This window comes from Neofelis nebulosa, chromosome 16 (assembly GCF_028018385.1).
Source record: "Neofelis nebulosa isolate mNeoNeb1 chromosome 16, mNeoNeb1.pri, whole genome shotgun sequence".
Classification (NCBI taxonomy): Eukaryota; Metazoa; Chordata; class Mammalia; order Carnivora; family Felidae; genus Neofelis; species Neofelis nebulosa.
The window spans coordinates 28,991,079-29,017,404 of record NC_080797.1 but is presented as its reverse complement, the minus strand read 5'-3'; the positions used below and the strand labels follow the sequence as shown (position 1 = coordinate 29,017,404).

At 40.2% G+C, this 26,326-nt stretch overlaps 1 protein-coding gene across 11 annotated transcripts in view; it reads left to right on the top strand.

Moving 5' to 3' along the window:
* TANC2 (tetratricopeptide repeat, ankyrin repeat and coiled-coil containing 2) overlaps positions 1–26,326 on the top strand; it is a 364,297-nt gene that overhangs the window by 283,707 nt on the left and 54,264 nt on the right. For all 11 annotated transcript variants that reach the window (XM_058703494.1, XM_058703493.1, XM_058703491.1 and 8 more), the window contains 3 exons: positions 6,900–7,066; positions 10,165–10,772; positions 26,174–26,282. In XM_058703494.1, the coding sequence (XP_058559477.1) occupies positions 6,900–7,066; positions 10,165–10,772; positions 26,174–26,282 (884 nt within the window). The remainder of the gene's footprint in view (positions 1–6,899; positions 7,067–10,164; positions 10,773–26,173; positions 26,283–26,326) is intronic.

The window sequence follows — 26,326 nt, the reverse complement described above, 5'->3', positions numbered from 1 at the left end:
CATCTTGTTTGGAGGATTCCATTGTCATGTGAGAAGTAAAGAAGTGAAAACCACATGAGAGGCCATATATAAGTGTTCTAGTTGACTGTTTCAGACATCAAGTAATTCTAGCCCTGACATGTGAGGTTTTGTTCCAGATGATTTCAGCCCACAGCCATGTAACTAACCCCTAGTTGTCTGATACAGCAGTAGATAACTGGAACAAATAACTTTTTCTGCAGCATCAAAACACTTAAGAGTAAATGTAACAGCTGTATAAGACCCCCACAGTGAAAGCTGCAAAACATTGCCGAGTGAAATTAAAGAATTTAGTAAATAGAAAAAGTATACCATGTTTGTAGATTGGAATTTTTCCCCAAACTGGTCTGTAGATTCAACATAATCCTAATGAACAAAAGATTTAGATACTTCACAAAAGAAGATATACAGATGTGCCTACAAGCACATGAAAAGGTGTTTAACATCATTAGTCATCAGGAAAATGCAAATTAAAATCACAATGAGACACCACTTTACTCCCACTAGAGAGGTTAAAATTTAAGTTGAACATCAAATGTTGGTGAGGATGATAAGCAGGTGGAACTCTCACACATTGCTTGTGGGAGTATAAAATGGTATAACTACTTTGGAAAACTATTTGGCAGTCCCTTATAAAGTTAAATATAAATCTACTTTACGACCAAGAAATTCTATTCCTATGTATTTCCCCAAAAGAAATGAAAACTTAGGTCTACAAAAAGACTTGTACAGGGATGTTCATAGCAGCTTTTTTCATAGTCGTCAAAAATGGGAGACAACCCAAATGTCCATCAACAGAAGAATGGATAAACAAATTGTAGTATATTCATTCCATGGACTATTTCATAATGTTGAAAAGGAACAAACTAATAATACACTCAGCAACGTAGATGAATCTCAAAAACATGGTAAACAAAGGAAGCAAATGTATAGCGATAGAAGAGTGATTGCCTGTTGAGGATTGACTATGAAGGAACCTAAGGGAATTTTCTGGAGTGAGGGAAATGTTCTATATTTTGATTGAGATGTTAGTTACATGGGTGTATATATTTGTCAAAATTGATCAAAGTGTACAATTAAGACCTTTGCAATTAACTGTATATAGTTTATCACAGTAACTTTTAAGATAGAGAATTTAAAATTTTTTTAATATTTATTTGAGAGAGAGACAGAGAGAGAGCACAAGCAGGGGAGGGGCAGAGAGAAGGAGAGACAGAATCCCAAGCAGGCTTCACACCATCAGCACACAGCCCTATGCAGGGCTTGAACCCACAAACTGCGAAATCATTACCTGAGCCGAGATCAAGAGTCAGACACTTAACCAACTGCACCATTCAGGGACCCCTAAGAGAATTTTTTAAAGGTACCTGAAGTTTTCCTTCCAGGAAAGTTCAGTGGAAAACATTTCCAGTTTAGATTCAAAAGCCAGGTTTCAAATTGTACATTTTTCTTTAAAAAAATGAGTCAGTATTTTCACAATACTTTAAGATTCTACAAGTGTGGTGACTAAAACACATACATACATACATACATACAAACATACATATATACATACATACAAAGCAAATGGAAGAGTTTTGAAGTCTCCTGGTGAGCTTTTGCTTCAGCCACCAATATGCAATGAAAGGAGATACTAATTTGTTATCATAACTGAAAGGAAGGTAATTCATATGTAATGTGCAGCTTTTCTGAATGAAAATGTCTGCTATGAGCCTTATTTTTTCACTTTTGATAATTTCCATACAATATACCAGTAATAAAATCCCATGCAGTAGGATTTAGTTCTGACTTCAGTACTGGCTACTGTCTCTTCTCTTGCAGTCTCTGTAATTCTTGTTTCCCTCAGATATGCAGGCAGTCTTAGAATGGGGCTGCTAAGGATATCAGTTCCTGCATTTAAGTGTACATGTAAGTGAGCGCAGTGGAGGATCCTTGGTGAATATGTATTTTACAAGGCAATAAAAAACAAAGGTTAAAGGGCTTAGAAGCTTTTCCAAGAAGCTTTTCCAGGGACATGTCAGCTAGAACAGTGGCTCCTAAGCACCAGTCGATTTGAAGTTTCCATTAGTCCACTACAAAATAAAAAAAGAGAAATAGCCTAGAATTTGTGTGGATGTAAATATAAATATAGTTTGGTATATATGTGTATGTAAAGATTATGTCTTTCCTGTTTTTTAATATTAAAATATTTTTGTTCTATGAATAAATGGTGATAGTAAATGGTAGTTGCACTGGCTGCCTCATGGCAGGGCGCCTGCCTACCTCAATCAGTAGAGCATGCAACTCTTTGTTTAATTTTTTTTTTTTCAACGTTTTTTATTTATTTTTGGGACAGAGAGAGACAGAGCATGAACGGGGGAGGGGCAGAGAGAGAGGGAGACACAGAATCGGAAACAGGCTCCAGGCTCCGAGCCATCAGCCCAGAGCCTGACGCGGGGCTCAAACTCATGGACCGCGAGATCGTGACCTGGCTGAAGTCGGACGCTTAACCGACTGCGCCACCCAGGCGCCCCTAGAGCATGCAACTCTTGATCTTTGAGGTGGTGAGTTCAAGCCCCACATTGGGCAGAGAGCTTACTTTTAAAAAAATAATAATAGGGGCACCTGGGTGGCTCAGTCAGTTAATTATCTGACTCTTGATTCCAGTTCAGATCATGATCTCATAGTTTGTGAGTTCAAGCCCCACATCCCTGCATCGGGCTCTGCACTGACAGTACAGAGCCTGCTTGGGATTCTCTCTCCCCCTCTCTCTGCCCCTCCCCCACTCTCACTTGTGCGCGCTCTCTCTCTCTCTCTCTCCCTCAAAATAAATAAACTTAAAAAAATAATAATATTATTACTAATAAATAAGTAGTAGCAATCCTTTGTTGGTTCCCAGTTATTTTTTTAATTTTCACTTGTCTATAAATCTTTATAGCTACTGATGATATAGGCTATGTATTTAACCTACAGAGGGGTGCCTGGATGTCACTTGGTTGGGCATACGACTCTTGATTTTGGCTCCAGTCATGATCTTGCAGTCTGTGGGATTGAGCCCCCACATTGGGCTCTGTGCTGGCAACACAGAGCCTGCTTCGGATTCTCTCTCTCCCTCTTTCCCTGCCCCTCCCTCACACATGCACTGTCTCAAAATAAATAAACAAAATTAAATAAATAAATAAATAAATAAATAAAAATAACCTACAGAAGTTTGAAAATGAGCATGCAGAAGCATTCTTGTAAGGCTGGTTGCATTTGAGAGGTAAAGTCTACAGATCATTAAAGCCTCATCTCTTAAATTTATAACTGAAAAATCTTTTAGGAGTACTTCTCATTGTTTTTACAATGTTAGTACCATTTGGAAATCCTTTGCACTTATTCTGAATCCTAAAAAATGTAATCTTAGATAAATGTGATGCCCTTATTTCTTAACAGATGAAATATTTTTGACACTTCATATCCCCTATATTAATAGATAATTTCTAAGTAACCACTTCAAGGAAGCAAATCTCAAAAAAAGAAAAAAAAATAGCCAAGATTTAGAACAAATCATTATCTTAAGTAGGGCACACATTTCCTTTTTTCCGCCTTTTTTTAAAAAAAGAAATCATACATTGTCTGCTCATGAGATGAATAACATAATCTAGAAATTTATGCAAATGAAAATTTGATTTTATTAGCATTTGAATTATTTCATTCGTTAAAATGTCCATATCATAATTGAGAGTATATTCTTGATCTTTATGCTTAAGAATGCATCTGAAATGTTTTTCCCAAAGAAAAATCTCAGCAGATGCATTATCACCAGCCTTTTCCTCCCCTGGCAAATCATGGCTTTCTTAGGAAGAAATCTGGGTGAAGTTAAAGGAGGTGTAATTGGAGTGGTAGAGGCAATGGTGTGCTGGTAAAATTTTAACAGCCAGCTGGGGAAGGAGGGCTTGTAACATTTGCCGGTTTCCACTCTGCAAATAAATATTCCCACCTCGGCCAATTTCAGGCTACCGGCTTCTTGACAACAAGCTCTTGAAAATACTGCAGTGGGCTGTCCCAGGCCAGTCCAGGATGGCTCCAGCATGCCACCTGGTCGGGCAGGGTGATGGTGCTCAGTAACAGGGAACAGATCTATTACAGCTGCCAAGCAGCTGTATGGTAAGAAATTTCCTCTATGGACATTAAGACAAAATTATGCATAAGGGTGCCATGGTCCACAAAATCAAGAATGCTAAGAGTCCCCAGTTTTGTGGGTCAATCCATTAGTTCCAAGCAACCTTTTTCTCTTCCTTAATTCTTTAGATTCCCTACAGGAATAATGTTTTTTCTCAGTACTATGTCATCTAGGATGCCATTTCATGAATAATCATTGTTAATAAAGCTGGAATCCATAGTTCATTTCCTAAAAGGTCACCAGATAAAAGTAGTAGTTAAAACTCTTCATAATTTGAGAACTGACTTATATTATATTTCTTGGGGTGTTGAAATTAAATTCCTGTAAACATAAAGCTTGTACTTTGGGGAAAAAATAAAGTTTTATTAGTCATGAAAAAAAAATCTGCATATTTTCAAATAGAGAACCAAAATATGTATTTTCAATTGGTCTTGACTCCTTTAAAAGAGCCAATCTTATACAGAAACCCACAGACTTTTCCTTTTGTCCCCAACTTCCTGCTTTTCCTCCTCAGGTATAACCAGTTTTTCACTTCAGGTATCCAGTGACTTCTTTCTTCCCCCTACTTTCCTGCCTTCAGAGCCTGTCAAGTCCTACTCACCACACTTGATCCTTGAACAACCCAGAGGTTAGAGGTGGTGACCCCCACAGAGTTGAAAATCTGCATATAACTTGTGATTCCCCCAAAAACTTAACTGATAATAGCCTACTGTGGACCCGAAGCCTTACCGATAACAATTAACACACATTCTGTATGGTATATGTATTATATAATTTGTTTTTTAATTTAGAGAGAGCAAGCGGGGGAGGGGCAGTGAGAGAAGGGGACAGAGGATCTGAAGTGGGCCCTGTGCTGACAACAGCAAGCCCAATGTGGAGCTCACACCCACAAACCACGAGATATGACTCAAGTCAAAGTCGGATGCTCAGCCAACTGAGCCACCCAGGCGCCCCTATATAATGTCGTCTTACAATAAAGTAAGCTACTGGAAAAAAAGCTAAGAAAATCATAAGGGGGAGCACCTGGGTGACTCAGTGGGTTAAGCGTCCCAACTCTTGATTTTGGCTCAGGTCATGATCTCATGGTTCATAGGATGGAGCCCCACATCAGGCTCTGTGCTGATAGCATGGAGCCTGCTTGGGATTCTCTGTCTCCCTCTCTCTTTGCCCGTCCCACACTCATGCTCTCTCTCAAAATAAATAAACATTTTTTTAAAGAAAATCATAATGAAGAGAAAACAAATTTACAGGGCTGTACTAAATTTGTTTTTAAAAATCCACATTTGTTTTTAAAAATGTAAGTAGACCCTCACAGTTCAAAGCCATGTTGTTTAAGTGTCAAATGTGGTAACTTTTGCTTATTACCCCTAATTCATTTGTACTAATGTGTACATTCACCTGGGTTTTCTGAGGGTTTTTAGTTTATTAACTTTGAGAGAGCACGCACGCATGGTGGGGAGAGACAGAGAGAGAAGGAGAAAGAGAATCCCAAGCAGGCTCTGCACCAGCAGCGCAGAGCCCAAGGCTGGGCTTGAACTCACACAGCATTCCAGAGTTGGACACTTAACCAACCGAGCCACCCAGGCGCCCCAACCTGGGGTTTTTCTAATCTCTAATTTGTTCATTATAGATCAAGATTTACTAAGCATTTAGTGAGAGTGAAAGCCTAAAAACTCACCAAGCCTTTTTCTACAGCCTAGCGCTAAAGCTAAACTGATTTTGTCAGTTTAGGAGAGGGTAGGGTCCAGGAGGGAACTGAATACAAAAGTGACAGGTATTTGTCTTTCCCACATGACTCCTCCCTCCTAGGAAGATCACACAAGGGTCTGGTCTTCGTGAATCTGCTTAGGTATAGTCTAGGAAGCTGCTGGTTCTTTTTTGTTTTTTTTTTTAATTTTTTTTTTAATGTTTATTTATTTTTGAGAGAGAGAGAAACAGAGCACGAGCAGGGGAGGAGCAGAGAAAGAGGGAGACACAGAATCTGAAACAGGCTCCAGGCTCTGAGCTGTCAGCACAGAGCCTAACGCGGGGCTCGAACTCACAAACCGTGAGATCGTGACCTGAGCCGAAGCCAGACGCTCAACCGACTGAGCCACCCAGGTGCCCCGGAAGCTGCTAGTTCTATAAGATCTTGGGATCCAGCCTGCCTGGTTAAAATCTGTGTACTGGCTGGGATTCCTTTTCTCTGTTCTACCACCCTTACTTCCCACTGCACATTCACATGAAGTCATATATACTGCTTTGGACTTCACATTAAACGGTTTTTTTCTTTTTTTTTTTTTTTTCTTTTGGAAATTCCCAAAGGAACATGTGATTGTATTCTCTTCACTGCTATTAGATGAGGTGGGGGCAGAAGGGGAAGCAAATTCTTTTCAGCTTTTTCAAGTATGAGAGAAAAATGGGTTTCCATGTTCAAATTTTCACAAATGTTCAAATTTTCACAAATGTAGTTCAGTCTGTTTCACAACTGATAACATGAGGGAAATGATGATGATGATACCTGGACTTCATGTATTACATATGGAACAAAACTTTTTACCCCTGGTAAAAATAAAATGAATTCACTAAATGAATTATTCTTTGTCTTTATAATAAATTATGTACTCTAAGCATTTAGTAAACACAGGAGACATCTTTTCTAATCTTTTTTTCCCAAACAGACACGTGATCAAATACCCAAAAAGAACTCAGTTATCTGCTTGGTAATTATTAAGTAATCTGTTTCTTTCTGTCTCAGAGAGAAAAATCCCAGATGAAGATTTCGTCATCTTAATTGATGGATTAAATGAAGCAGAATTTCACAAACCGGATTATGGGGATACAATTGTGTCATTTCTGAGTAAAATGATTGGAAAGTTTCCGTCTTGGCTCAAACTAATTGTAACAGTTAGGACCAGTTTACAGGTATGTGTTTGATTGTTTTGGGACCATAAATAATTTCTCTTGGAGAGTGCTTAAGCAGAAAAAGTTCTAGATCCTTGTTCCCTTACTGATGAGTCTTTCTAAGCCCCTGTCATGTCCTGGAGCACTAGAAAGAATAATTCCCAAAGAGTCTATTTTGAGAGTAAGAGATACAACGATGTAGAGAGAGCATTCTGTGTATATGACTCTCTTGCTCAGATTCCTGTTCCCATTGCTCTAGGTAAAGTGTCCCTCAAAATAACATGAAAAGAAAGTCTATTTTCTCCTTTGTCCTGAGGATAGCAATGCAAATAGAATCCCTCGCTCTAATTTACTGTTTGACTTCTGTTTTACCTTTTTTTTTTTATCGTGTGATGCCATGCAAAACCCAGTTCAGTCTGCCATCTAGAGTCAGATTTTCTCCTTCTTCCCTCTGCTTCTACTTGAACAACTTTTCTGTAGCATGAAGGTGTATGCCTTCCTCTAAGAAATATTGGCAGACTTAAGGCTTTAGATTAAAATTACTACCACTGAAACATAAGATTTTTTTTTTAATCTTTTTTACCTTCCCTCCTCACTCACTGATCATTTCATGGCCTGGAAGAAGGACTAGGAATATGGATCTGAGCCTGTAAAGACACGCAGGCTAAGGATAAATGACTCCACCTTCTCTTCCATTTTCTTTGTAGCTGAGTTAGTATCTCCCACTCTTTACATATTCATACTTAGTTTAGAACAGAGTTTCTAGCCTTTTTTTTTTTTTTTTTTTGCCTAACCATTGCCTCTTGATGAACATCAAAATCTCACATATTATACACCTATCCCACTATTTTGATACAAACCACTTGTAACAATTACTAGTGTACAGAAAACAGTCTTAGCTCCCTCCATTTCCCTTCTCCCAGGGACTAGGAGTATTCCTACATACTGACCAATTAGCTTTACTAAAGCAATCTCAAAAGACATTTTAAGTATGACCTGATGAGCAGATGACTTTAACCTTTCAGTTATACCAAAGACCAGGAAAAGTACTCTATATATTAATCTACAAAGTCAAAATTTCAGTGTCCTCATAAATCAACACCTGTAATAACCTCCCAGATACTTCATTCACTTCAACCAAGAATTTTCTTACTTTCATTCGGCTCTGACGGTGAAATCATTCATCGGTCTTACGAAAGAAGAACCCTCATATGTGATCATTCATTATTTCCACACGTATATCTTAACTTCAAGTGTGGCGGGCATTTTCTAGGAACTGAAGATACAGCGGTGAACAATACAGACAATGTCCCTACCTTTTAGCTTTTATTCTAGTGAGGAATACAAACAAAAACTAAGTAAAAAATTAAAACTAAAATCTTAGGTAGTTTTGGCGTTACGAAGGCAAATAAAATAGGGTAAGGATAAATGAGGATGATAGTTATTTTAGATAGAGCAATGGGAAGGCCCTCTCCAAGGAGCCTGGCAAAATGATGAGATCTAATTTACCTTTTTAAAAGGTTTCTTTGGTTGCTGGCTACATAGATAATAAAATGTAGGGGATCAAGAACAGGAGCAGTAGTGTAGGTGAAAGGTGATGGTGGCTGAGATGAGGGTGGTGATGGTGGGGACCCCGTGAAGTGGTCATACTTTGACTATGAAGGGGAATCAAAAGGACTTAATGATGAGCTGAGTGTGGAGGTGAGCAAGAGAGAAGATTCAAAAATGAATCACAGGTTTTCAGTAAGCAATTGGGTAAATGCCGGTATGAGGAAAAGAGAAAGATCCCAGAGACCTCCTGTGATTTGGTGATAGGGTCATTTATTGACATGGGAAGGTTTTGTGGTGGGGGGGAAATGCACTAGTTCTGATTTGGTCACATTAGGTTTGTCTACACAACATCCAAGTGTAAATGTTGAGTAGACGTAGGTATACGATGAGAGCTCAGAGGAGAGGACTAAGCCGGAAACACAAGGTTAGGCCTCACCCACAAGTAGATGATATTTAGGACCATGGGACCAAAGAACTATTGTAGGGAGTGAGGGTGGCTAAATAGGAGAAAGGAGTGGAGACCCAAGCCCTGGGTGCAATGAAAGAGGAGCCAGGAAAGGCTGGTAGGAGTGGCCAGTGTGCTAAGAGGAAAATGAGGGGGGCATGCTACGGAAGCAAGCTGCAGAAAGTGACTCAAAAGGCGTGACCAGCTCTGTGAAACACTACTGAGAGGCTGAGCAAGGTGAGCCCCGAAACATGGTTATTGAGTTTGGCAAGGTGAAGATTACATGTAACCTTGACAAGAACCATTTGAGTGAAGTGATGTGGTTGAGGTCTGCTCGCAAGACAGAATGGGAAGGAGGAATGAGAGTTAGGAAGTAGGGAAAACTCTCCAGTGAAGTTTTGCTAAAAATGGGAACAGAGATATAGGACAGTAGCCGGAGGGAGGAATTGAGGTGTCATTTGTCTGTATGACCCAGTGTAGGAGAAGAAATTGATGCAGAACAAGAAAGTGGATACTTATAGGACCAAAGTCTGTACACAGATAAGAAAAGATGGAACCCAGAGCATGAGTCACCACAAAGCCCTACAACCTTTCCCCAGTATAATTTCCAAGCAGAGCACCAAGGTACCAAGCTTATTAGAAGTATTCCTTTGGGGTAAGGCTTCTCCAGAAAGCCTTCGTTAATATGTAGTCATCTTATTAGGAAGGTTAGAAAGGTACGTGTTTATATGGAGTTCTCTGAGTCCTTAGACATTTCTCTTACTGAATTGTACTTTACATTATGCCATGGTTCACACTGAGAAAAATTAAAGCAAAAGAGTTATGTGGCACTCCATTTTCTATTTATTTTAGGAGTGTTATGTAGAATATTGGCCATTGAATCACTCCTAAAGTACCCTTTATGAAGACCCATAAAAAATTATCTCAAGTCTCAATATTAGGAAAAATTATGTCGCTTCTGTGCAACTAATTTGTTTTAATCTGTGGATACTAATACTTGATCGTATTTCCCTCTTTGGCCCCTCAGAAGTTTAGAATAAATTTGTGGACCTCACAATTGATCACAAGAGTTAGGGGAAACTGAAGGTCTTTCTGTCTCTCTCTCTCTCTCCATCTGTTTTAGGAAATTACCAAGCTGCTGCCTTTCCATAGGATTTTTTTGGATCGACTAGAAGAGAATGAAGCCATAGACCAGGACCTGCAGGCTTACATCCTGCACCGGATACACAGCAGCTCAGAGATCCAGAATAACATTTCACTTAATGGCAAAATGGACAATACTACATTTGGCAAACTCAGTTCTCATCTCAAGACCCTCAGTCAAGGGTCCTATCTATACCTGAAACTCACATTTGACCTCATAGAGAAAGGCTATCTAGTGTTAAAGAGCTCTAGCTACAAAGTAGTTCCTGTTTCACTCTCTGAGGTTTATTTACTCCAGTGCAATATGAAGTTCCCAACCCAGTCTTCCTTTGACCGGGTGATGCCTCTCCTGAATGTGGCAGTGGCCTCCCTGCACCCACTGACTGATGAACATATCTTCCAGGCCATCAATGCTGGTAGCATTGAAGGCACCCTAGAATGGGAGGATTTTCAGCAGAGAATGGAGAACCTCTCCATGTTCCTAATCAAGCGCAGAGACATGACTCGTATGTTTGTACATCCTTCTTTTCGAGAATGGCTTATCTGGAGAGAAGAAGGAGAGAAAACCAAATTTCTCTGTGATCCCAGGTAAGCCATAGACCTGTAATAAGCAATTCTGAGCCTATTTTGTATTTATTGCATGGAGCATGGGTATTGAAAGCAGTGAGAAGTGTTCTTCATTGAACATTTCACACAGAGGAAACATCATCTCCGTTTCTTCTCCAGACCAGGTTGTAGTGAGGTTAACTAATTTATTTCCTCACAATGTTACTTTTAAGACACAAAATCTGCATAGATATTTAGAATGCTCCCCTAAATTCCTGTATATTTGTAAATAATTTTCTCTGTGCTAGTGGACCCAGGCTATAATTAATTTGGCCATTTAACACACTTCCTTAGTGTTCTTCAGATATGAAGAAAAGAATTGGTATATTGTTCATCTCTTTGACTTAGAGCAGAATCATTTTAAAATCACGATTACGCTTTTAAAAGCCATACCATTGTCAAAGCCACCGGTGAATAACCCCATTAAAGCCCAGCCCATGCTAAGATTTGTGCTGGAAAATGGAATCTTAAACCTCACAGCTGAAACAGACCTGAAGAGATCAGCTGGTCCAGCTGCTCTACCTTTAGATGAATAAGGTGCCATTGTCCGTCCCCATTTTACTACAAAGGCCTTAAGATGCTGAATCAGTGCTGGAGGTCATCGAGTTAATAGGTGGGGGGAAAGGAGGAAGGACTAGAGAAAGCATGGCAAATATATGGTATGTGCCACCACTCCCCTGCCCTGCATCCACGCATCCCCAGCACTCTTTCCTGATGAGCCTGACCCTGACTTAATAATCGTTCTCAGCTCAACAAACCAGACCAGGTATGAAACTGTTTCCCATTCCCTTGGATAGAACTAGATCTCTAGCATCCTAGTGGGCAGTGCTTTCTACTCCTCCACGCTAACCTTTTTAAAAGACTTATTCCTTTAATAAAGTTTTCAAAAGCAGATCTATCCCTGACTTCCTGGAAACAAAGAAGACACCAATAACATAGCTGGCAGATGCAGAGTATATTCTGGCTAAAAAGAAGAGGGACCAAATTTGTCTGTGCCTCTGTCCATGACTCACCAGAGAGACTCAACTCTGACCATGCTGGGGTTTTATTTCTCTCCTGGCATGTTCTTCACCCGGCCTGACTACACACAACTGTGCTTGTGGGCATGCTGCTTGGCCTACTTCATGCCAGTTCATTAGAAAATTAGTTCCAGATTCTGATGAAGATATTAAGCCAGGCAGTAGATTTTGTGGTATTTTCCTGAGAGGGAAACTTTTAAAGAAACAAGCCATAGTGGAAAGAACATGGATTTTTGAGTCATTACCTGCATATAAATTTCTTCTAGGGACTGTGACCTTTAGAAAGTTTTATGTTTCTGAGACAATTTTCTTATCTATGTAAAAGAGATAATAATTCGTAAAGTTGTTGAGAATTAGGTGAGGTCATGTAGTACCTAGAATAGTACAGAGTATGAAGAAAGTGTTTAAGGAATGTTCTTTTTCCTCCCATCTCTTTGCAGTAATAGACCCTCAACTAAATCCTGTGGCTAATTGGATAGGCAGCAGTAAGTAGTCTTCTGCTGTTAGCATTCAGGGGCACAAGATTTAAAAAAAAACAAAAACCAAAAAAAAGCAAAAAGATAAAACAAACAAACAAAAAAAACCCCACTGAGTCTGAGTCTCTTCTATGAATTGTATGGCATTCCCAAGAGTGTTTTATTATAAATCCCACTAGTACTGCCATGACGCTTAATACACAGAGTTGGCAACCACATATTTAAGAAAAAGAGACCAATCTAGAATTGCCTAATGAAGACTTTGAAACCAGTTTCCAGAGAACTTTGCTAGTTGATCTGCTCCCTCTCTTCTTGGAACATCTCAAAGAATTGAAAGCTGAGGTCCAAGGCAGCCAGGTTTCTACTGAATCAACCGTATCCTTACAACAGGTGAAACCCTTAGGGGCTCCCAAAGGAGAAAATATGGTTTGTTGCTGCCATATCATGACTTTCCAGGATTACCTTCTCAACATGATTTATTAACTAGAAGCATTTTGGCAACCAGCTGATACACTGGGACAAGCAAACACTTCTAACTTCAGACGCTATGTAGTCTGTTCCCTGGTGATGAAATAACACTCAGGGCTGCTGAGGGATCATCATGTATCACTTAATGGCAGAAAGAGTAAAATAGTAGGACCAGGAGTTATCAAACAAGCTTCCTTACATTTCATTTCCGTTGGAATTCAGCCTTCTACCCAGCACTGTCTGGCACCAGCTTTGTTACTAAAGTATTGATCTTAGAGCTTGAGGCCCCCTGGGTCAATGAGATGGAAATTCACTAAGAATTTAATGCTATTGGCAAAGTCCATGCTGGCCTTTCAAAGAAACTGACTGTAATTGCTTTCCGTTTCAGGCAAGTCTGATTAACAGGACTCTTTCAAAGCAGGGTTTGTCTTTGTGGCCTTCAGCCTCTACTTCCCGTACACTCCCCCTCTGCTCTCCAGTTTCTCCCTAGTTTCTCTCTAGAGCATCTCATGTATTTCAGTAAACCAGAGAGACCAACTCTGTGCCTCTGAAATCACATTACATAAGCCAGTGCCGACATGCCTGTCTCAGTGTAGGGAGAACTCTCAGAGGCAACAGAACATCTCTGTTTTTCCTAGTCCATTTTCCTGGGTTTTCAACACTCACTCGTTCGCCCTGAACTTGCCGACCTTATTAGGGAATTAGACACAGATGAGAATATTGTATTGTGAAGCCAAAAAGTAGTTGATCCTCGTCAGAAATAGGCCACCCACAGAGGTACTTCTGCTAAGTTGAAGAGAGTCAGTAATCTGAGGATGTACTGGAAAGAGGAAATGGAGCCAAAGGTCAGTGCTACAGCCAAGATAGAGTTTTCCTTATTTTAAGTATCAGACAGCCTGTTGTCCCAGGATCAGGGCAGATAACTGACATCCCAGAGGGAATAACCTAGTGTTGCATAAACATACAACTGTCACAGGAAGATGAGTTATAGATGTCCTTTCTCAACTTGGTAACAGGATGGGTGTGTGTGTGTATCCAACTGTAAGCAGAGTGAAAAATCTTTTATCACATTAGAACTTCTAAGATTTTAGGCTTGCATTCTGTATGAAAGTATGCCTCTTGAAGCCCTCACAAACCTCAGACCTCACCACCTCATTCTAGCTTTCCATTTCCCACTATTCATCACTGTCATATCCTGAAATTAATCCATTTTATATTTTATTCCCATGGGCACTGAGATATCAGATTAACTCACTAATCTTATAAACGGATCTCTGCTATTCTAATAAGAGGGAGATAGCAAACCCATTTGAAGCAACTTGTGCATTTAAAGTAAGGCGTTTCAGAAAAGAAGTCATCAGTCTTTGTTATCTAACCTATTAATGACTTTGATCGTTGAAATTTGAGGCTGGGAGAGTAAACAGTTGGGGGCTGCTGGCCTTGTGCTGCTTAACATTTCTGCACAGCGTTAGGCTAGCCCTGCATGAACACCCTTTCTTTTTCTGGTTCCTTTCTTCACCATCTCTATCTTCACAGTATCTAGCCTCCCATTCCACAGGAACAGCTCACAGATCAATGTTTACATATATACATATATAAAGGAATATATATGTAAGATTTTTATATCAAGATTAGAAGATTCAGTATTTGTAACTTTTTTAATAAAACACATGATGCTTGTGAACTTTTTTGAGTACTGAGCTGATACAACCTAATGAGGTTATGATTTGGGAGCCTAATTTGGGTTAACATGATTTCCTCAAACTAAGAGAAATAAATTTTATGGCGGGTAAAAAAGGGGCAGGGCTGCACAAATCCTACCTATTCCTTGTGGGCATAGTTGAGTATTTACTTAATTCTTTGTGACCAGAGTTGATGTCTTATAATACGTGGTCTGTTAAGATTTGTCCTCATCATTTTGGTCATGTTAGTCCATGAATTACACATTGGAGACCTAATGCTCCAAAATCTGTGCCACAAAGCAGAGTGTCGGAGAAGAATCAATGTACCTAAGTTAAAAAAGAAAGCATTCTCCCTAAAAAGGAAAACTAACTCTGTGCGGAGGACCTGCACAGCCTGGCTTCTTATAGAATACACGGCCTGAGATAACCATAAACGGTTATGGTGATGTTGTTTATTTGTTTGTTTTAATCCAAACATGAGCCTCCAGGCAGGATGACATTCAACCTTGCCATCACTGAAACACAAACTCTAGATTACTACTGTTAGCCGTTGCAGGCTCCCACAACAACCCCTCAAAGTGGGAATGGGCTCTGTGCTTTCTAGAAGCATTAGGGAAGAATTCAGCCAAGTGATGGATCATTGGAAGGAAGAAAAAAAAAAAAAAGGTCCGGGAATAAATCAGCCCTTAGGAGGGGTTTGGAAGAGTTCAAACAAGGAAAAAGGTGGTGTACCAAACATCTACTAGCACTTGACTATCAGGAGGTGATCTACCTGCCTGGAAATATTAACTCTCTAATCTCCGTTCTGGGTCTACATCTGCTTCACTTCTAATTCTTTTCTGTCACTAAGGGGAATTCAGTCTTCTGAATTCTTCTGTTATGGTTTGAATGTAGTTTCCATGAAGAGATTTCAAGGATATATTATTGGATATTTGCCTAATTTTCCAATAATTTTTTTCCGTGTTGTCTAATCCAGTTTCTAACTCCCTATTGGCATCAAGACTAAATGTGGAACTCCTATCTGAAGTATTATTCTAGTGACTGAAGGTCATGGTTTTGTGATTTAATGCAAGGGAGAAATTAGATGAAATCTAATGTATATCTTGGAATATATCCAGTTTGCCAATTGCATGAATGTCCTTCAGCTTTACAAATTTCTTTTCTCTCAGCATAAACCATGGGACTCACATCTATTAGTCAAATAGGCAAACTGTTCCCATCTTTAAAGCTCTTGTACCTTTGAGGATGGACAGCAATAACATTTTTTTTCCTTTTCTAAATTTCCAAAAATCAGTTTGGAAAAACCTAGTAGTCATTCTTACTGCCATAAAAACTCATGTGACGTTTGCTAAGTTATTAAATATACAGATAAATAGTTCTGCTTATGAGAAGATGGAGAGAGAGCATTATTTTATGAGTTGGCAGGCATGCAGAAGAATCAACTAAAGAAAACACAGAAGGACTTATACTCCCCTATATTGTTTGATTTTGGTACAAGATAGTAATGTTGCTTTATATGTTGAAAAGTGTGTGTGTGTGTCGGTACACACACTTTTTTTTTTAAGTGGGTATGCCCTGAATAGCAAATACTGGTTAAAACAACTTACCTAAAAATCTAAACTGGGGAGAAGCAGAGCAAGTGATTAAGGCCGTTTTGATCCTGAAAGTAGCGTCAGACATAGACGCTAATTTGTCCTGTTAATGAATCTCTAAAGCAATAAAGGCTGAATGAAAAGATGGGAATCCCACAGGCTTTCCCAGGTTGTCAAACCAAGATTAGTGGCACGGCAAACAGAGGGAGTTATCGCCAGCTTAGGGGGATAAGACAGCACATTTTCTTTTTTGTGAGCACAGCAACTTCCTCAGCGGTCTCTAGAGACTTTCAAAAGGAGATCTCCACATTTGGTAAAATCAACCCTAATAGCCTTCTATCCTCCCAACTGTAAGAACCCCCAGCTGTGGGGCATGTATTGACTGCAGCCATCAGCTTACCCAGTTGGTTCTACCATTCAAATGTTACTTGTAAATATTCACTTACTTATTTCCACCTCTGTGGACCACACCCTAGGGTCTCATTTGAGCTGCTTTTGCCTCCTAATGGGTCTCCCCTTCAAACCATTCTCCACCAGCAGCCAAAGTAATTTTTTTAAGCACAAATCCAACCATGTAACCTCCTCCTGAAAATCCTTTCATGGCTTCTTCAAAGCCCTGTACAACAAAAGTAGCTTCTGCCTACCTTTTTAAATTGAGCTCATTCATTCTCCCTCCTATTCATGATACTCTGGTCATAACTGATCATCTGCTAATTCCTAGAACTTGCTGAGCTCTCTCCCACCTGTGGGCCTTTGCACTTAACAGTTCCCTCCATCTGGAGCTCACTTTCCCTGGCTTGTCACATGGCAGCATCTCTCACTCCTCCTTCAGATCGCAGCTTAAAATGCCATTTCCTCAGAGAGACTTCCACTTGTCACCTTATATAAGTAAGTCCCTCCTTGTTTTCTTTATCATAGCAGCTTATATACTTTTTTCCTAACAGTTACCACAATCTATTATTAATTTGTTATATGTGCATTCTTGTTTATATTGTCCATTTTGCCCTCTAGAATGTGAGTGAGTTCATGAGGACAGGAACCTTTTCCGTCACACTCACCCTGGTCTTCCTAACGCTTAATAAGTATCTGGCACACAGTAAGCACTCAGTAGATGTTTTTTCAAATAACGAATTAATAAGTAAACAAAGGAATGATAAGTGGTACTAATTTTAAGCTTGCAACTAAAAATATTTGAGAAACTCGTCTGGCAATTCAACAGACAGTGTCTTTTGTTCACTCTGTCACCGTGTGTCAGGAGTAAGTGGAGCCATGCATTTCAGCAAGGATTCAGTGAGCACTTATAAAGTAATATTTTCAAGGCTCTGTGTTAAGCACTGCAGAGGATAAAATACAAGTTAGATCGTCTACCAGGAATTAACAGGTTAGTGGTTTTAATAGACACATTTATAACTAGCTATAAATCAAGGCAGAGTGCTATGCTAGGGGTATAAACAAAGAGCTGAGCAACATGGGGGAGGAAGAGATAAATGATAAATCTTAAGTGCCTGCTGTTATTGTTTTAAACTGTGACAATTCAATGGAGTCATAGCTCTTCTGCCTCGTGAAGCCCTGCCAACTGCCTAAAGACTTCATTGTTGAGGAGAAGTGTCCATTTGCCTCAGGCCGGTGATGCATTAACAGAACAGAAGGGCAGTTGGAAACTGGGGGACAAAGTGGTAGGAAATTTCTATCCAGATTCCATGTTTAAAAAGAAGTAATGCCGCTCCACCCATTTCTACAAAGACGTATCTTGGGCACACTTGACTTTTACAGTCCACTACCTATGGTTTACTTTCATCAGGCCCTTTCATTTCATTTCCATACTGAATATGAAACAGTAGGACAGGCTGACTACAGATGTATTTTGTATTCAGGTTGCATGACAAGAACATGCCAAAGCAGTTACCGGCTGATAAGCTAAAGGTGGAAGAAAGAATTTTTGCAAAGATGTGTGGGTGTCATTTGCTGAGAATTGACAGCAACAAGCAGACTGTAAGGCAACATCCACCAAAGTGTGGCTGTGGGCAGCATTTTTAAGATGAGAGATGAAAAAGAGGATTGCCATTCTCTTCTCAATATTTGAGTCATGGTTCTACTCATTTCACAGTCGAACAGTGGCAACGTAGATGCCCCCAAATTCAAGGCCACAGTGGGAGTGAATTAGAAAGCAGATCTGGAAGTCCTTGTGCTCCTCTTCCTTGAGCCCATCTGCTTAGCGTGTGTTCATTTCATGAAACGTTTGTTGAACTTCTACTCTACACCAATGACTCTGCCAGCCACTAGAGAAACTTTGGTGAATGAGATCCCACCCAACACTAACGCCATTACCTTCTAAAGGGAAGTCATGAGCAACCAACAATTGTGCCTTACTACAGAGTACCCTAGGAATCCGGACCAAGAGAAAATACTTTGCAGAAGAGGTGATGCTCAAGTTGAGCCTTGAAGGATGAGTTGATTCCATGAAGCACTGGAATGGGAGTGGGAGAGCACTATAGACAGGCAAGAAAAGGTCATGGCAGGAGAAAAAGCAGGTGTAAAGATAGGAAAGTCTTTGGGTAATTGTGAGAAGATGTGATTAGAAGGTAAGACACATGGTCAGAAAAAATGATTACAAGTGTCACTAGGAAAAAAGCTTTGAATACTGTGTTTAAGACTTCACAGTTTATTCTGTAGATAACAGGGAGTCTCTGTACCTTTTTTTTTAATGTTTATTTTTGACAGAGAGAGACAGAGCATGAGTGGAGGAGGGGCAGACAGAGGGAGACACAGAATCTGAAACAGTCTCCAGGCTCCAAGCTGTCAGCACAGAGCCCGAGGTGGGGCTTGAACTCACGGGCAGTGAGATCATGACCTGAGCCGAAGTGGGATGTTCAACCGACTGAGCCACCCAGGCACCCCTAGTCTCTGTACCTTTTTAAGGAAGAGGAGACAATGATCATTTAACTCTGATGATGTGAAAAATAGCCCTGACAAGTGGTATATGGAAGATGGGTTGAAGAAGAGGAGAGAGTACAAGTAGAGATACTTGTTGTAAGGTTTATAGCAATAGCGTAGGTGAGAAATGCCAAGACCTACAATGTGAGAATAGAGAGCAAGGTGTATGTGAGAGAGACATTTTGGAGATACTTAAAAAGCAGTTGGTCTTTTTTTGTGTGTAGATGGTGAGGGTGGAGGGCCCACAAATGACTCCCAAAACTTATCTTGAATAATGGAAAGGAGTGAAGCTACTGACCAAGATAGACCATTCTGACGGAGGAGGGCTTCTAGCACAAACAAAGATGGGAGGAAGAATAATAAGCTTATGGGGAGAAGGTGAGTCCTGTTTTGGACATGTTGATAATGAATTACTTCCAAGGAAGATGCACAGGAATGTTTAGGAATGTGACTTTGGAAAATAGGGAAAGAGAACATTTAAAGCACAGAGTGATGGATTATCAGCAGATAAGTAGACAATAGCAGCTGAAGGACTAAACAAGATCACCCAAGTTAAGAGTATAAAGCAGGAAGTTTAGAAGCATGAGAAGAGAATAGTTTCATTTAAATGCTAGGAGAGGGGCGCCTGGGTGGCTCAGTTGGTTAAGCGTCCAACTTCAGCTCACGTCATGATCTCGTGGTTTGTGGGCTCACGTCGGGCTCTGTGCTGACAGCTCAGAGCCTGGAGCCTGTTTCAGATTCTGTGTCTCCCTCTCTCTCTGCCCTTCCCCTGCTCATACTCTGTCTGTCTCTCTCTCAAAAATAAATAAACATTAAAAAAAGAAGAAGAAAATAAATGCTAGGAGAAAATGATGAGCCAAATAATAATAATTTACAAGGGGAATAGTAGAGTTAGAAGAAGAAACAAGAGAAAGTAAGATGATGGAAGTCAAAGGAGAAAAGTTTTCTAGGCCAGGTCTGAAGTGATGAATATAATTTCTGCCTGCATTCCATTAGCCAGAACTCTGCAACCGCACTTGAATGTGAACATGAGGCTCCTGGCAGAGTAGCTGCCTCCCAGCAACGGCTGCTGGCTGTGGAAGAGAGCACAGATCTTTCATCGGCAGCTGTCCCCCTCTGTCTCATAATTGCAATCTCACTAGGTCTCCTTAAATAATTCCCCACATCCACCTCTATACCATACGCACATTCCACAGTAGCACACAGTATTTCCACCCAAATTGTAAGATAGATAAGCTGGCTTCAGATTGTAGGCAATGCCTGGCCAGCGGGCTGTAACTCTACTGCTTTATCACATGTGAGCACTGCACAGAAGAGTATCAAAACACCTACCTAAGTGATGTTTCTCTGAAACACTAGCATGTTGTATATCGACTTTCCTCATAAGAGCTAATGAAATCTATGTGACTACCCGTCAGTGCCTATGACTAGAACAATGGAGAAAACATCCATGCTGGAAATATTTGAGCCCATTTGTTAGCATGTTCCCCTACTACAAATAGAACCTTTAAGTCTAGCTATCTCCCTGGGGTGCTAAGTGAAAATCTGTTAGAAAAACAAACATAGAGCCATTGTGTATTTTGTGTAAAACAACTGCTCTTCAATTTCCAAACTGTTAAATGGGCCAAAGGAAGGGAGAGTGATTCTTGCTTTAGAAAGGGTTTTTCCTCTAAAGGACCCCATAGCTCTGAAGTCTTGAGGCATAGGGAAGCAGGGTTATCATGTAAGAGTAGCACCTCACTGCCTTGTAATCTGCCACTGTCCAAGGGTTGGCATCACTTGTCTCCAATTACCTATATCAAGTGGCTGCTGATGCCTGCAAAGGGGAATAGAGGTAGGATCCACCCTCTGCTGTTCTGGATACTACCTTCTGTACCTTTTGTCAGAACATAAACATCCAGGATAGAGGAGAGGCAACAGTGCTGGGGGAAGAATCTTCAACTCTTACCTGTGATTGGTTCTCCACTAAAATACCTAAAAGCAAATCCATCGTGAATATATGGTGTAACATCCTCCTGAAGAACCTCTGGTCTACATGAGAAATTTCTATTCGTCCTGTTAGCTTAACTTTTACCTACTTTCTTAGGAACTATTTAGCTCTGTCCTTATCCCCCCACTCTGCCTAAAATTATACTACCAAGTTTTCCTGCATTGACTAACAGTGTATGGCACCCATACCCACTGATTGTTCCCTGATCTGTGGATTTATCTTTCGGCTGTGAAGCTATTGAGGTCAAGGCATGGATGGGTAAGGATTGAGGTTAAGGATAAGGTCTCACATTTCACCCTGCTGCACACATTAAAGATGAAAGCTCTGTTTGAGCACAGTCATCTTCCAATATGTTTAAAGTCATGTGTGGTTAATATTCATTCCTTTAGTGTGGCACTGTGCTACTTATGGAGAATGTAAAAGAAATATAGAACACATTTCACTTAATATAGCTCACTTAATTCTTACCACAGTCCTGAGAGGTAGTTAACACCGTTCCCTTCTTACAGAGAGGTTATGTAGTTTTTCCAAGGTTGCAAAGCTTTTCCAAGTGGCAGAACTAGGATTTGAACATAGGTCTATTTTAATTTTGTTTCACAGATAAAGAGGCAGCACTGTGAATTCAGACAGGGAAATCTGCAATGTAACTTTGAATCACAAGGTGACCTTGTTATATAAGCTATGTGGAAATCATTCTACTGCCTTCACCACTGCCCCCCTCCATTTGGTCTTTATCACCACATTTGAACCCACATAAAGTTGACTTTGATTAGCATCATCTTTAATTGTAGAGGGAAAACGCAGTTGTGTTCAGTCGTGCATAAAATCATGTCACACTGATGAGAGCTTCCTCTATTTCGTAGCTAGTCTCTCCCAAAATGCCAATCAAAAAATGTCAAAATTAATTGTTGATTTTAATTATGTTAAGGATTCAGAGTTTATACCGTACAAATGAATACATTGCTCTTTACATTGGTTGACTTCTTCACACAAATATGCCCGTTTTTCACACAAATGAAAACCAAGTTGCTAATCTCGTCAGTGTGCTAACAGAACTAGGTTTCAGAAAACCCTGGATTCTCATCCCAGCTCTTTTATATCCCAGCATTGTGAGCTGGGAGCTGTCCTTCAGTCTTGCCAAGTCTCAGTCTTCCACCATAAAATTAGGAGTAATATTTAGTCCTAGGTGTTTGTGAGAATCTAAGAAAGCGTTAAAGTATTTTTAAAACCACAAGGTAGTGTGCAACTTCCAGTATTATGAATTCAATCTTCTTTAAATATGTGTTCCTATCACCTAAGAGTACATATTGGAGACAACACGGCTTCCAGCCTCCATACAGTCTCGCAGGAAGACTAGCATGCAGACAGCGTGCTGCAGCAGGTGTGATGGAGGTGTATACCAACAAGACTCTAAGGGAAGAGCCCCTGGGGCATCTGGTGGGACCAGGGAAGACTTCACAGAGGAGATGCTGTGAACTGAGACTTCAGGAAGGAGAAATAGTTGGCCTGATGAACTAAACAGGGAAGGGAATTCCAGGTGGAGGGAAAGTACATTTTAAACCCTAAAATAATTTACTCTGTCTGAAATTAGAGGCACAAGGTAAGGAGGTAAAAACAGAGAAATAGATGTGGGACAAGTTATGGAGAGCCTTTGAATACCATGCTAAGGAGTTTAGATTCTGTCTAGGAGGAAGTATAAATCCACTGAAGAATTTTGTGCAGCATTTTTACCAGGTTTCTGCACTGTAAGATTATTGGCATGGGCCAAGGAGAAGGCAGTGGGAAGAATGAGGCTCTTGCAATTGTCCAAGAGAGAAAGTATAAAGAGAGGAGAAAACACCTGCTAGATTTTATGTCTGAGTGATTGGCAGTATACTAAAAAATAAATCTTAAAGGGATTTGGATTTGAGGGAAAGCTTCAACTCCAAATAATGTCATATGACAGGTCATTTGAATTATCATTTGAAGGTAGAAGGATCCAGCAGGCAGTTAGAGAAGCAAAACAATATGTCTGTGCTGGAGATCTCACTGCAGTGAGAGCTGGAGCCAGGAGACCTATGATATGAGAGGAAATGGGAAATAAAGCAGAGAAGTTACATCATGGAAGGAAATGGGAGCTGAAGTGTCAGGGTGGTGTCACAGATGTCAGAAGGGAGTTCCAGGGGAGGTAGTTAATAGGGCCTGATGCTGGAGGGGAAAAAAAGAAAAAGACAAAACTCAAAGGCTAAAAGGCAACCAATGAAGAGGCCACTGGTGATCTTAGAGAATGGTGAGGCTAGGAGTCAAAAGGAGTAAGGTTTGAGAGTGAACAAATAATTAGAAAAATAGAAATAAACACAGACATATGTAGTGTAACACATTCAGACGGTAGGTTAGCCAGTGGCACCACACCTTATCAGAACAGTAAGGGATAAGTGGAAATGCCAGCATATAATATAAATTGCTATTATCCTTCGTGTCCTGAACACTATAAACTCTGTGTCCAGTGAACTGTTCAGAACCATTTTTGTGAATAATGTGATATGCTTGTGTCAAAAAAGAAACGAATTACCATTGTCACCTTCATCCTTTCCTTGACCTGTATTGCTTGCTGGTTCTCCTCGATGCCAGATCAATAACAGCAAAAGGAAGCATTGTCATCTCTAGCTAGCTGAAATGCATACTAATGCAAACACCTTACCAGGACTTCTCAGTTATGGTAGCAAAATTAAAGCACGAGGGCAATGTCAATTCTGTGTCTAATCCGTTTCCTTCTCAGATGTGAGGTTTTTTTTTTTAATCTTACCCCTGATGGGCATGGTTTCTCATTAATGGCCTGAAGCATCGGGAGTAGGTCAGAGGCCTGTATTCAAGGGTCCTAGTACTATGTAGATGAGTCTACGGATGAGTCAAAGTAATAGTTCTTACACCAGAGAGGCTGCAGTAATTTCAATGTTAATAACTGGATAGGGTTTTGAGAACTTGAGATAGGGCTCTTTATAAATGTTTCATGTCATTCTCACGTAACCTGTACCCTATTAAAATAGCCTACCAACTAAATTGGGCTTTCTAAGGATAAATAAAAGTTCAGTAGCAATTTCCAGGTTTTGTGAATGTGAAACAATCTGAGCTCATACCTTCAGATGATACTGATGATTCCATGCAGGCTACACTTCTCTGAGACACTCTTTTAATTAAATAACTTCCTTTCTGTTATGGTTAATCTTATCCAGTCAAGTAAGTTGGCACGGTATCCACTAGAATTCAGAAAATCTTGAAGCTCAAGGTTAGAACATGGTAAAAGTTCTTTTTAAAGTCTTTTTGGAATGAAATCTCTCAATAATGATTCCTCTGTAAGATGGGAGTTAGCCCATACCCTATTATTCAGATTCTTTACTGAAGCTTAAAAAAAAATCAAGGAAGAAATTAAAATACATTTGTTTTTCAGACTTAGTATGAGGTCTCTCCAGATGTTAAACCTGGCAGAGTAGCCAACGTTCAACACAAGAGAAAACCATCCAGTAGATATTTGGGTCACTTTTCAGGGAAGCATCATCAATGAAAATTTACTTGCTGTTTCCTTCTTTTTGGTTAATTTATTAGGCTTGAAGCTGAGATAATGATTTAATTTCCCTCTTCTATGATACTCCAAGTGAAAGGAATAGAAGAGTTTTGTTACCAGTGGCATAAAGAATTCTACTAACCACTAACCTGGTGGGGGTGAAGAGAGACAGTTCTAAGTGTCCACGGCTCCCACAGGCCAGAGCAAATGTGGCAAGAAGGCACATCCCAAAGATGTGCTTTGCTTCCAAAAAATTGTATTGAGAATTTTTTTTAATATGAAATTTATTGTCAACTTGGTTTCCATACAACACCCAGTGCTCATCCCAACAGGTACCCTCCGCAATGCCCATCACCCACCCTCCCCTCCCTCCTACCCCCCGCCAACCGTCAGTTTGTTCTCAGTTTTTAAGAGTCTCCTATGGTTTGGCTCTCTCCCCCTCTAACTTTTTTTTTTTCCTTCCCCTCCCCCACGGTCTTCTGTTAAGTTTCTCAGGATCCACATAAGAGTGAAAATTTTGTATATGCAATACACTGTGTTAGGCACTCCAGCGAATATAAATAACTCAGAATTTCAGTCATAAATATGAATAGGAATACACACACACACACACACACGTATACACACATATATTGACACTTAAAGGAATATATCATTAGGATGCTTTGAGCTAGAAGAAATAGAAAGTTCCAACTCAAATGGATTGAACAAATAAATGTATTACTTCATATAACAAGTCCAAGCTTTAGGCAGCTTCTGATTGTCATACAGTCAGGGCTTATGCTCTATTTTTCTGTAATTCTCTCAGCTTAGCCCTTCTGTTATCTTTGTCCTCTGACCAGATGCCCACATGATTGCAAGAGAGCAATGGCAGTTCTGGTATCATGGGCTGATAAGACAACATGCAGAGGCAGAAAAGAGGGTTTTCTCTTAAGAGATTAGGGACCCATTAGCAAGGTGATGGGGGGAATGGATGCTGTTAGGAAACCTACAGTCAAGTAGAGGAGAGAGCAAGAAATACTGTGCTAGATACTGTACTAGAGAGATATACAGTCTATAAGGCTTGTACCAAAAAGAAAGTACTGCCCTTTCTCGGCTGGGGGAAAGGTAGAGGTGGATCAAAGACAACTTCACTTGGACAAGAGGTTGTTAATCCATTGGGGACATGTTGAGCTTAAGATACTGTGGGACCTCCAGGTGGAGAAATCCAGTAGACAGTTGGATGTATATTGATTGGAATAAGTCTGGGAAATCTAGATTGAGAAAAAGATACAGGTGGTGGTGAAGGCTCTCAGGATGGATGAGCTAATGGAGAGAGGACAGACTAGGACCGGAAAGGAGATCCTGAGGAGCACTGACATTTTAAAGCACGGGTAAAATAAGAGGAGTTCACAGAGACAGAAAATAAAAATGAATCTTTTAATGCCATCTGTGTGTGGGATGGGTGCAAGCCAACTAGAAATGACATTTTGTGGTATTCACACATGTGATCTGGGTAAAGGACTGGTAAAAGCGAGGAACCTTTCAATAGCCATTATTTGCCCAGCATCAGGTGCTGTTCCCTAAGAAACTGGTGGAATGAGACAGAGTTTCCCTGGAGGTATGGCTAGACCTGAACAGTCCCCCACCAACACAGAACTGGAGCATTAAAATTCTAAAATGAGTCTCTTTTTCTTTGCAGGAGTGGTCACACATTACTTGCTTTCTGGTTTTCCCGCCAAGAAGGAAAACTAAACCGACAGCAGACTATAGAGCTGGGACATCACATCCTCAAAGCACACATTTTTAAGGTAATTACAAAAGTTGAAGAATTTTCTCTTTCCATCACCAGCAG